This window comes from Anomaloglossus baeobatrachus, chromosome 2, assembly GCF_048569485.1.
Source record: "Anomaloglossus baeobatrachus isolate aAnoBae1 chromosome 2, aAnoBae1.hap1, whole genome shotgun sequence".
NCBI classification, from domain to species: Eukaryota; Metazoa; Chordata; class Amphibia; order Anura; family Aromobatidae; genus Anomaloglossus; species Anomaloglossus baeobatrachus.
The window spans coordinates 799546452-799558711 of NC_134354.1; the positions used below are offsets into that span (position 1 = coordinate 799546452).

Consider the following 12260-nt stretch of genomic DNA (forward strand, 5'->3'; position numbering starts at 1 on the left):
CCATGAACTTCACAGAGTCAGGAGAGGAGATTGACTCCAGTCACAGGGGTCATTGGTTCTCCATGGCCTCTGCAGTGTCAGGAGAGCAACTGGCTCCAGTCGCAAAGGTCATTGCTCACCCATGGCCTCCGCAGTCAGGAAAGAAGCTGGAGACTATTTGAAGGCAGCCATTGGTTATCCACGGCCTACATAGTGTCAGAAGACAAGCTGGACTCCACTTACAGGGATCATTGGTCATCCATGACCTCCGCAAAGTCAGGAGAGCAGCTGGACTCTACTGTAGTTGGAGAGGGTAATTAGTAATCCATGGCCTCCACAGTCAGGAGAGGAGCTGGACTCCAGTCATAGGGGTCATTGGTCATCCATGGCCTCCACAGAGTCAGGAGAGTAGCTGGACACTAGTTGAAGGCAGTCATTGGTCATCCATGGCCTCTGCAGTGTCAGGAAAACAGCTTGACTCTAGTTGAAGGGGGTCATTTGTAATCCATGGCCTACAAAGTGTCAGGAGAGGAGCTGGACTCCAGTCACAGGGGTCATTGGTCATCCATGGCTTCCACAGAGTCAGCAGAAGAGCTGGACTCCAGTTGGAGGGTTCAATGGTTCTCCATGGTTCTCCATCGCCTCTGCTGTGTCAGGAGAGCAGTTGGACTACTTTCATAGGTCTAATTGGTTACTGGGGTGCACATACTTCCTGGCCTGCAGTCTCCTGTGGATACTAGTCCATATATCTCTGTAGTTCAGTATACACCTGGTTCTTATTTGTCCATTGCCACATTATCTGGTGGGGGAGGGGGAGCCCAAGGCCCAAGACAGGAGGGAGCGAACACTGTGAGTGTGAGTCCAAGAAGATGAGTGTAGCATTAGGCGCCATGTCTGCACAGTGTGACTCACATAGGCGAACACCAGGGGAAAGCTGGATCCTGTGCAATGAGCCAGACAGACGGATTACATGGAGGCAGAAAGATTATTACAATATTACCAGCCCTACCTGAGACTATCATGAAAGCCCCAGGGCATCCTCTAATAATCCCTATACAAGAATTACCTGGGATTACAATGCATCATCGTGACCCCGGGAAACAATCTCTGGTGGTTCTTGCCCCTATTATAGTCCCTATACTGTATATACTAGAATAATCTGCATACGACTGTACCTGAGATTAAAATAGTTCCATCTTCATATCCCTTATAGGTGACCTGAGATTGTAATGAGTCGGTGATCAGGACCCTACTGCACATACAGTGGGGAAAAAAGTCACTAGTCAGCCCCCAATGGTGCAAGTTCTCCCACCTAAAAAGAGGAGGTCGGCCTATAACTGACATCATAGGTGACCATAACTTTGAGAGACAAAATGAGAAAACAAATCCAGAAAATCATCTAGTCTGATTTGGAAGATTTTATTTGCAAATTCTGGTGGAAAATAAGTATTTGGTCAACAACAAATATTGATCTCAATATTTTGTTCTATATCCTTTGTTGGCAATGACAGAGGTCAGATGTTTTCTGTCTTTACAAGGTTGGCACACACTGTTGGTGGTATGTTGGCCCATTCCTCCGGTTGGAACACACTGTTGGTGGTATCTTGGACCATTCTTCCATGCAGATCTCCTCTAGAGCAGTGATGTTTCGGGCCTGTCGCTGGACAACACAGACTTTCATCTCCCTCCAAAGGATTTCTATTGGGTTGAGATCTGGAGACTGGCTAGGCCAGTCCAGTCCAGGACCTTCGTATGTTTCTTATGAAGCCACTCCTTTGTTGCCTTGGCGGTGTGCTTGGGATCATTATCATGCTGAAAGACCCAGCCACGTTTCATCTTCAATGCCCTTGCTGATGGAAGGAGGTTTGCACTAAAAATCTCACGATACATGGCCCCATTCATTCTTCCATGTACACGGATCAGTCATCCTGGTCCCTTTGCAGAGAAAAAGGCCCAAAGCATGATGTTGCTACCCCCATGCTTCACAGTAGGAATGTTGTTCTTTGGATGCAACTCAGCATTCTGTCTCCTCCAAACACAACAAGTTGTGTTTCTACCAAACATTTCTACTTTGGTTTCATCAGACCATATGACATTCTCCCAATACTCTTCTGGATAATCCAAATGCTCTATAGCAAACTTCAGATGAGCCCAGACATGTACTGGTTTAAGCAGTGGGACAGTCTGGCACTGCAGGATCTGCGGCGTAGTGTGTTAAGGATGTAGCCTTTGTTATAGTAGTCCCAGCTCTATGCAGGTCATTCACGAGGTCCCCCCGTGTGGTTCTGGGATTTTTGCTCACTGTTGCGGTGATCATTTTAACCCCACGGTGTGAGATCTTGTGTGGAGCTCCAGATTGAGAGAGATTATCAGTGGTCTTGTATGTCTTCCATTTTCTTATTATTGCTCCCACAGTTGATTTCATCACACCAAGCTGCTTGCCTACTGCAGATTCAGTCTTCCCAGCTTGGTGCAGGGCTACAATTTTGTTTCTGGTGTCCTTCGACAGCTCTTTGGTTTTCATCATAGTGGAGTTTGGAGTTTGACTGTTTGAGATTGTGGACAGGTGTCTTTTATACTGATAAGTTACAACAGGTGCCATTACTACAGGTAATGAGTGGAGGACAGAGGAGCCTCTTAAAGAATAAGTTACATGTCTGTGAGAGCCAGAAATCTTGCATGTTTTTAGGTGACTAAATACTTATTTTCCACCATAAATTGCAAAACAAATCTTCGAAATCAGACGCGGTGATTTTCTGGACTTGTTTTCTCATTTTGTCTCTCATAGTTGTGGTCACCTATGATGGCAATTACAGGCCAACCTCATCTTTATAAGGGGGAGAACTTGCACAATTGGGGGCTGACAATACTTTTTTTCCCCACTGTACTACTATAATCCCTATACAAAACCTACAGACTATTATAATCTGCCTACATGAAAATTATCCCTAAACAAGACCCAATCTCTGTAAGCCCCTGATCACACCACAATAAACCACTGCCCATCAGGGCGATCAGTATTTTATTAAATCCTGTCCCTAGATTAAAAATTATCAGCTAATAATCCCTGTTCACATTAGGATATTTTATGGAGCCACCATGATAATCCAGGACGATAAGAATCCCTATAACAACTGTGTGGGTTCTTCAGTATCAGTTTCTGGAGCGATCCAGAGCAGTCTAGTTTTTTCCATCTGTGACAGTGTCAGAGTGCTCCATCAGTGCAGCACTTACCTCTGGAGCAGTGTAGTTTTTTCCATCTGTGACGGTGTCAGAGTTTTCCGTCAGTGCAGCACTTAGTGTCCGTGACTTGTAGCCGTGTATTCCGTTTCTGTATCTGGGACGGACTTATTACTGGAGTACTAGCGTTGGCGTCTGGTTTTTGTGTCCCGTGTAATGATCAGTATTGGTCGGGAGCAGCTCCAGGTTTCCGCTGGCCCTCGGGTCACACAGCTTCAGGGGCCCCTGCTTCTCTTAGGATTTTCCTCCTTGCCCTCCATGAGTTATGAGATTTTCACTTTCTGAATGCCATTTTTGGGTTTCTACGACCTTTTGGCCTTTTTTGTTACGATTTTTGGAAAGGCAAGTCACTAAACAATTATTTTCCCATGCCAATGTTTTTCTCATTTTGGCGTTGATCATATGGGACAAATATCAGATTTTATTAGTCTGGACAGTTATGAATGCAGGGATACTTTGTTTTGCAGATTTTATTTACTTTTGGGAAAATGAACGATTTAAACTTTTATATGTATAGATTTTTTTTCTAAATTTAGCCTTCAGTATGGCCCTGGGCACTGCCATCAGCAGCCCAAAATTGCACTTCAGGGACACGCACCCTTATTTTTAGCCTCTGGACCCCGCTGTCAGAATTACCAGCGGCATCTGAGAGCCTGGAGCTAGCTGTGGGCGCAGCAATTAGACTCCTGTGCCAGCTGTATTGCACAGCCGGTATCTGTGCTGTATGGTGCATGTTCAGGTACTCTATACGCTCCACATATCAAGTGCATACAGATGGCACGTAGTGGGTCCCTCAGGCTCAGTGCCCCCTGACTGATGGCCCACCAGGTTCAGCGGCCCCCCAGGCAGAGTGACCTCACAGGCTCAGTGGTCACTCAGTTTTTCCATCTGTGTCTCTTGCAGAGAGCTCCACCTGTGTAATGATGGTTATCCGTGTCCAGCGATTACAGGATTTTCGTTTTTTCCATCTGTGACTGGCAGAGAGCTCCACCTTTGCAATGATGGGTATTCGTGTTTGGTAATTATAGGATTCTAGGTTTTTCCATCTGTGACTGGCAGAGAGCTCCACCTGGGTAATGATGGTTATCCGTGTCTGGTGATTATAGGATTCTGATTCTAGGTTTTTCCATCTATGTCTCTGGCAGAGTGCTCCACCTGTGTAATGATGGTTATCCATGTCCAGTGATTACAGGAGTCTAGGTTTTTCCATCTGTGTCTCTACACAGGTGGCGCACTCTGCCAATGATGGTTATCCGTGTCTGGTGAGTACAGTGTTCTAGGTTTTTCCATCTGTGACTCTGGCAGAGAGCTCCACCTGGGTAATGATGGTTATCCGTGTCTGGTGATTACAGGATTCTAGGTTTTTCCATCTGTGTCTCTGGCAGAGAGCTCCACCTGGGTAATGATGGTTATCCGTGTCTGGTGATTATAGGAGTCTAGGTTTTTCCATCTGTGTCTCTGGCAGAGAGCTCCACCTGGGTAATGATGATTATCCGTGTCTGGTGATTACAGGATTCTCGGTTTTGCCATCTGTGTCTCTGGCAGAGAGCTCCACCTGTGTAATGATGGTTATCCGTGTCTGGTGATTACAGGATTCTAGGTTTTCCATCTGTGTCTCTGGCAGAGAGCTCCACCTGTGTAATGATGGTTATCCGTGTCTGGTGATTACAGGATTCTAGGTTTTTCCATCTGTGTCTCTGGCAGAGAGCGCCACCTGGGTAATGATGGTTATCCGTGTCTGGTGATTATAGTATTCTGATTCTAGGTTTTTCCATCTATGTCTCTGGCAGAGTGCTCCCCCTGTGTAATGATGGTTATCCATATCCAGTGATTACAGGAGTCTAGGTTTTTCCATCTGTGTCTCTACACAGGTGGCGCACTCTGCCAATGATGGTTATCCATGTCTGGTGAGTACAGTATTCTAGGTTTTTCCATCTGTGACTCTGGCAGAGAGCTCCACCTGGGTAATGATGGTTATCCGTGTCTGGTGATTACAGGATTCTAGGTTTTCCATCTGTGTCTCTGGCAGAGAGCTCCACCTGGGTAATGATGGTTATCCGTGTCTGGTGATTACAGGATTCTAGGTTTTTCCATCTGTGTCTCTGGCAGAGAGCGCCACCTGGGTAATGATGGTTATCCGTGTCTGGTGATTATAGGATTCTGATTCTAGGTTTTTCCATCTATGTCTCTGGCAGAGTGCTCCCCCTGTATAATGATGGTTATCCATGTCCAGTGATTACAGGAGTCTAGGTTTTTCCATCTGTGTCTCTACACAGGTGGCGCACTCTGCCAATGATGGTTATCCGTGTCTGGTGAGTACAGTATTCTAGGTTTTTCCATCTGTGACTCTGGCAGAGAGCTCCACCTGGGTAATGATGGTTATCCGTGTCTGGTGATTACAGGATTCTAGGTTTTTCCATCTGTGTCTCTGGCAGAGAGCTCCACCTTGGTAATGATGGTTATCCGTGTCTGGTGATTACAGGATTCTCGGTTTTTCCATCTGTGTCTCTGGCAGAGAGCTCCACCTGGGTAATGATGGTTATCCGTGTCTGGTGATTACAGGATTCTAGGTTTTGCCATCTGTGTCTCTGGCAGAGAGCTCCACCTGGGTAATGATGGTTATCCGTGTCTGGTGATTACAGGATTCTCGGTTTTGCCATCTGTGTCTCTGGCAGAGAGCTCCACCTGTGTAATGATGGTTATCCGTGTCTGGTGATTACAGGATTCTAGGTTTTGCCATCCGTGACATAAGTTGTGTCATTATAACATGATCTCCACAGCTTCCTCCTCTACATGCTTTTTTGAGCTGCCTCAGAATATGCATTACGATTTTGGGGATTTGGTGCCACCTCACACACTGGCGGGCAGTCAGACGGGAATGTAGGGTGTGGTGGCAGAAGGAAATGAATTGAAGAGGATTTGTAAATTCCAACACCAAAGGAATGTAAAACCAAGAAGATTTATTCAATTACTTACAATTCATGGCGGACTCCAGTTACGCGTTTTGAGCCGTGCTGATGTTTTCTCATTTCTTTGACTAACTATAATCAGTCATGACTAAGCCAGAATGGCTGAAAACCAGCAGATTACTATAAGGTGTTGTGCTTTTACGCTTCTAGTGCAGCTTCCTACATCTTCGGCCTCCACTTATACAGTGGGGGGAAAAAAGTATTTAGTCATCCCCCAATTGTTCACGTTCTACCACTTAAAAAGATGAGCTTTGCCTGTAATTGACGTCATAGGTGACCACAACTATGAGACAAAGTGAGAAAACAAATCCAGAAAATCACCGCGTCTGATTTGGAAGATTTTATTTGAAAATGAAGGTGGAAAATAAGTATTTAGTCACCTAAAAACATGTAAGATTTCTGTCTCTCACAGACCTGTAACTTCTTCTTTAAGAGGCTCCTCTGTCCTCCACTCATTACCTGTAGTAATGGCACCTGTTGTAACTTATCAGTATAAAAGACACCTGTCCACAACCTCAAACAGTCACACTCCATACTCCACTATGGTGAAGACCAAAGAGCTGTCGAAGGACACCACAAACAAAATTGTAGCCCTGCACCAGGCTTGGAAGACCAAACCTCCAATAGGCAAGCAGCTTGGTGTGATGATTGTTGTGTTTGGAGGAGACAATGCTGAGTTGCATCCAAAGAACACCATACCTACTGTGAAGCATGGAGGTGGCAACATCATGCTTTTGGACTGTTTCTCTACAAAGTATCGTGAGATTTTGAGTGCAAACCCCCTTCCATCAGCAACGGCATTGAAGATGAAATGTAGTTGGGTTTTTTAGCATGATAATGAACCCAAGCGCACCGCCAGGGCAATGAAGGAGTGGCTTCATAAGAAGCATATGAAGGTCCTGGAGTGGCCTAGCCATAGAAAACCTTTGGAGGGAGTTGAAAGTCCATGTTGTCCAGAGACAGGCCCAAAACATCACTGCTCTAGAGGAGATCTGCATGGAGGAATGGGCCAACACACCAACAGTGTGTGCCAACCGGAGGAATGGGCCATTACACCACCAACAGTGTGTGCCAACCTTGTGAAGACAGAAAACGTCTGACCTCTGTCATTGCCAACAAAGGATATAGAACAAAATATTGAGATGAACTTCTATTATTGACCAAATAATTATTTTCCACCAGAATGTGCAAATAAAATCTTGTAAATCAGACGCGGTGATTTTCTGGATTTTCTTGTTTTGTCTCATAGTTGTGGTCACCTATGATGTCAGTTACAGGCAAATCTCATCTTTATGGGGAGAACCAGCACAATTGGGGGCTGACTATATACTTTTTTTCCTTACTGTAAATACCGGGCTCAGGGGAGCTGTGGGGGCAGATTCATGGCATTCACTCCAGGTGGAGGATCCTACAATCCTGCTTTCCGGTTACATTATGAGGACTATGAAGAGAAGCATGGATTTCTCCATCAGTGGAGCATCAAGACAGACGGGTCAACTTGTGTTGTATCTTCTGAGGCGTCTGGCGCTGCTGCCATTTATCTTCCGCACACACCCAAATAGTCCATAAGGTGGACAATACCCTCATTACAGTGGGGAAAATAAGTATTTGGTCCTCTGCCGATTTTGCAGTTTCCCCCTACACAGAATGGAGAGATCTGTAATTCTTATCGTAGGTACTGTAACTTCACCTGTGACAGAAATTATATATATATATATATATATATATATATATATATATATATATATATATATATATATATATATATATAAAAATCCCATTGTATTGTTTATAAATAAACAATTTGCATTTTATTGCATGAAATGTGTTTTATCACTGACCGACCAGCAGGAATTCTGCTCACAGACCTGGTAATTTCTCCTACTCTGCTTTCATTACCTGGATTACTTGCTCCTGTTTGACCTCATTACCTGTATAATAGACACCTAAATCACACTCCAACCTGTCCATCATGGCCAAAACCAAAGAGCTGTCTAAGGACACCAGGCACAACATTGTAGACCTGCACAAGCCTGGCTGGGATGAGCTACAGGACAATAGGCAAGAAGCTTGTGAAAAGGCAACAACTGTTTGTACAATTATTAGAAAATGGAAGAAACACAAGATGACTCAATCTTGCTCAGTCTGGGGCTCCATGCAAGATCTCGCCTCGTGGGGTTAGGATGATTCTGAGAAAGGTCAGGAATCAGCCCAGAACTACACAGGAGGACCTGGTCAATGATCTGAAGAGAGCTGGGACCACAGTCTCAAATATTACCATTAGTAACACACTACGCTGTCATGGATAAAAATCTCGCAGAGCATGTAAGGTCCCCCTGCTCACACCAGCACATGTCCGGGCCCATTTAAAGTTCGCCAATGACCATCTGGATGATCCAGAGGAGGCATAGGAGAAGGTCATGTGGTCAGGCGAGACCAAAATAGAACCTTTTGGTGTCAACTCCATTCACAATCTTTGGCAGAAGGACGAGTACAACGCAAAGAACACTGTCCCAACCGTGAAGCATGGGGGTGGAATCATCATACTTTGGGGGTGAGTTTCTGCCAAGGGGACAGGACGACTGCACCATATTGAAGGGAGGACGGATGGGGTCATGTATCGCGAGCAATGAAGATGGGTCGTGGCTGGGTCTTCCAGCATGACAATGACCCGAACCACACAGCCAGGGCAACTAATGAGTGGCTCTGTAAGAAGTATTTCAAGGTCTTGGAGTGGCCAAGCCAGTCTCGAGACCCGAGCCCAATAGAAAATCTCCGGAGGAGCTGAAACTCAATGTTGTCCGGTGACAGCCCCGAAACTTGAAAGATCTGGAAAAGATCTGTATGGTGGAGTGACCTGAAAGATCTGGAGAAGATCTGTATGGAGGAGTGACCTGAAAGATCTGGAGAAGATCTGTATGGAGGAGTGACCTGAAAGATCTGGAGAAGATCTGTATGGAGGAGTGACCTGAAAGATCTGGAGAAGATCTGTATGGAGGAGTGACCTGAAAGATCTGGAGAAGATCTGTATGGAGGAGTGACCTGAAAGATCTGGAGAAGATCTGTATGGAAGAGTGACCTGAAAGATCTGGAGAAGATCTGTATAGAGGAGTGACCTGAAAGATCTGGAGATCTGTATGTAGGAGTGACCTGAAAGATCTGGAGAAGATCTGTATGGAGGAGTGACCTGAAAGATCTGGAGAAGATCTGTATGGAGGAGTGACCTGAAAGATCTGGAGAAGATCTGTATGGAGGAGTGGGCAGAAATCCCTGCTTCTTTGTGTGCGAACCCGTTCAAGATCTACGAGAAACGTCCGACCTCTGTAACTGCAAACAAAGTTTCTACCAAATATTAAATTCTGTTTTTCTATTGTATAAATACTTATTTCATCCAATAAAATGCAAATTATTTATAAATCATACAATGGGATTTTGTGGATTTTTTTATTCTGTCACAGGTGCAGATCTCTCCATTCTGTGTAGGAGGGAAAACTACAAAATCAGCAGAGGATCAAATCCTTATTTTCTCCCGCTGTATATGTATTAATGGCATGATATCCTGGGCTCTGACTGAGTCACCTCTCACCTGTCATCCTGGTGATTTGAGCTCACCTGGTGAGGAGGCACACAGGAGCTGCAGAGGCATCTTTATACTGTAGAGATGGAAGTACAGTTATTCATGGACAGCAGTACAGACAAGACACTCGGACCTTGGCTGCACTTGAATTGGACAATACGTGGGTAGATTCCAGGATAGCATGTGATGGTGGTAGTATGCACTATTACCTGAACAATCAGGGAGCACACAGCTGCCTGAGATGACCTTAAAAAGCCGTGGATGATGACATCAGAGGGAAACTCCTTATATGGATAGGTATCTGCAATAAGAGCCCTGATCAGACTGCAGCACTGGTTCTGCAGAAGGTATCCCGCTCAGTTTAGAAGCCATAGAACAAGCTACCCAGGGAAAAGTCACCCGAGACCCACAGAGAAGGTGGCTCTTATTGACCATGTTGCAGAGATGTTTTGTTGTAGGCGCCGATAGCTCTGAATCGGGAGCCAGGGCTCATGATTGTCCTCTGCTGTTTTCCAGGTCTCGGCATCAGATGCAGATAGCGGGTCTCTGGGACATGTGTTGTACTCTCTCAGCCCCACATCTCCTCCACAGTTCCAGATCCACTCAGAGAGCGGAGAGATCTGCCTCTCCGACACCCTGGACAGCGATGATGGAGAGCGCTTCTTCCTGCTTCATGTGACAGCTACAGATGGGGTGAGACCTCACAATTCAGAAATGTACAAATGTCTATTAGCATGTAATCCTACCAGAAAAAAAAACAACCCTGCACCTCAGTCCCAGGATCTAGAGGGAGAGATCAGCAGTCGCGGGATCTAGAGGGAGGGATCAGCAGTCGCGGGATCTAGAGGAAGAGATCATCAGTCACGGGATCTAGAGGGAGAGATCATCAGTCGAGGGATCTAGAGGGAGAGATCATCAGTCGCGGGATCTAGAGGGAGAGATCAGTCGCGGGATCTAGAGGGAGAGATCATCAGTCGCGGGATCTAGAGGGAAAGATCATCAGTCGCGGGATCTAGAGGGAGAGATCATCAGTCGCAGGATCTAGAGGGAGAGATCATCAGTCGCAGGATCTAGAGGGAGAGATCATCAGTCAAGGGATCTAAAGGGAGAGATCATCAGTCGAGGGATCTAGAGGGAGAGATCATCAGTAGAGGGATCTAGAGTGAGAGATCATCAGTTGCGGGATCTAGAGGGAGAGATCATCAATCGCAGGATCTAGAGGGAGAGATCAGTCTTATTACTGTGAAGGTTGCAGAAATCAATTAGAACAGAGTTTAGAATCCTCCATCAGTGCTGAGACTGATCCATTTCAGGATCTAGAAATGTAAAGTTTCCATCAGTCACTGAAGGGTAGACTCTCCGGAGGGCAGGAGTCGGGATATGTGGACGGTGGGATCCGGAGCTCGCAGTGTGAGAGGAGAATAGCAGGAAACCTCTCAATCCACCCTTCCTCTGTTCCCACAGGGAGGCCTGAGCTCTGGTTGCCTCGTCCGGGTCTCGGTAGAAGATGTGAATGATAACCGACCGGTCTTTTATCCTTTGGAGTATGGCGCTAGTGTGAGTGCCCTCAGCCCACCAGGAACACCCATCATTAGTGTGACTGCCCGAGATAAGGACGACGGGCTGCACGGCACCCTGACCTACCACATATTGTCAGGAAACAGCCCTCCGCTTCTGCGTATCCAGCCCGACACAGGTAAGCCCACCCAACAACAACACAAGGGGCATGAGACCACCCTCCCATCAAACAGCACCCACATACGTTTAATGATCCTCAACCATTGTATGAACCAGCAGGAAAGACGGAAAAGACAATGCAAGGTCTGCAGGAAAGGACGGCCAATACCGGGGAGCGGTATTCATGGTATAGTAGGGTGGCGGCACCTCATTCAACCTATGGTGGTGGTAGTAATCTGTTTCCTTAGAGCCTATGGTGGTGGTAGTCATCTGTTTCCTTAGAGCCTATGGTGGTGGTAGTCGTGTGTTTCCTTAGAGCCTATGGTGGTGGTAGTCGTGTGTTTCCTTAGAGCCTATGGTGGTGGTAGTCATGTGTTTCCTTAGAGCCTATGGTGGTGGTAGTCAGCACTGGAGTGCGATGAACACTTACTAGAGACCAGCAGCTACATGGAAGACATTATACAGCAGTACTGAACAATGAATCTGTGATTATAATTAAAGGTAACATCTATACAGAATTTAGCTCAATCAGATCACAGCACATGCCCGTTACACTCAGCCCAATCTGAGAGCATGGATCTCTCTTCTTTTATTTCCTATGGTCCCTGTGCTTGCAGTAAAATTATTCTCTAAATGCTGAAAATAGTGGCTTAGGAAAGATGTCCGCCCATCATCATCATCATCATCATGGGGGAAGAGAATAAATAATTATGTACACAAATAAAAGTATCCATGTCTGGTGCTGTTTAACGGGAACCTGATATGTGATACCTGATCCGACCCACGAGCCACACATATCAGGCAGCGGCTGGATGATC

The 12260-nt window shown here is 45.9% G+C and overlaps 1 protein-coding gene across 1 annotated transcript in view; it reads left to right on the top strand.

Annotated features, from left to right (window-relative positions):
- DCHS1 (dachsous cadherin-related 1) overlaps window positions 1-12260 on the top strand; it is a 99782-nt gene that overhangs the window by 13257 nt on the left and 74265 nt on the right. The window contains exons 3-4 of the mRNA XM_075337718.1: window positions 10282-10458; window positions 11230-11461. Of these exons, the coding sequence (XP_075193833.1) occupies window positions 10282-10458; window positions 11230-11461 (409 nt within the window). The remainder of the gene's footprint in view (window positions 1-10281; window positions 10459-11229; window positions 11462-12260) is intronic.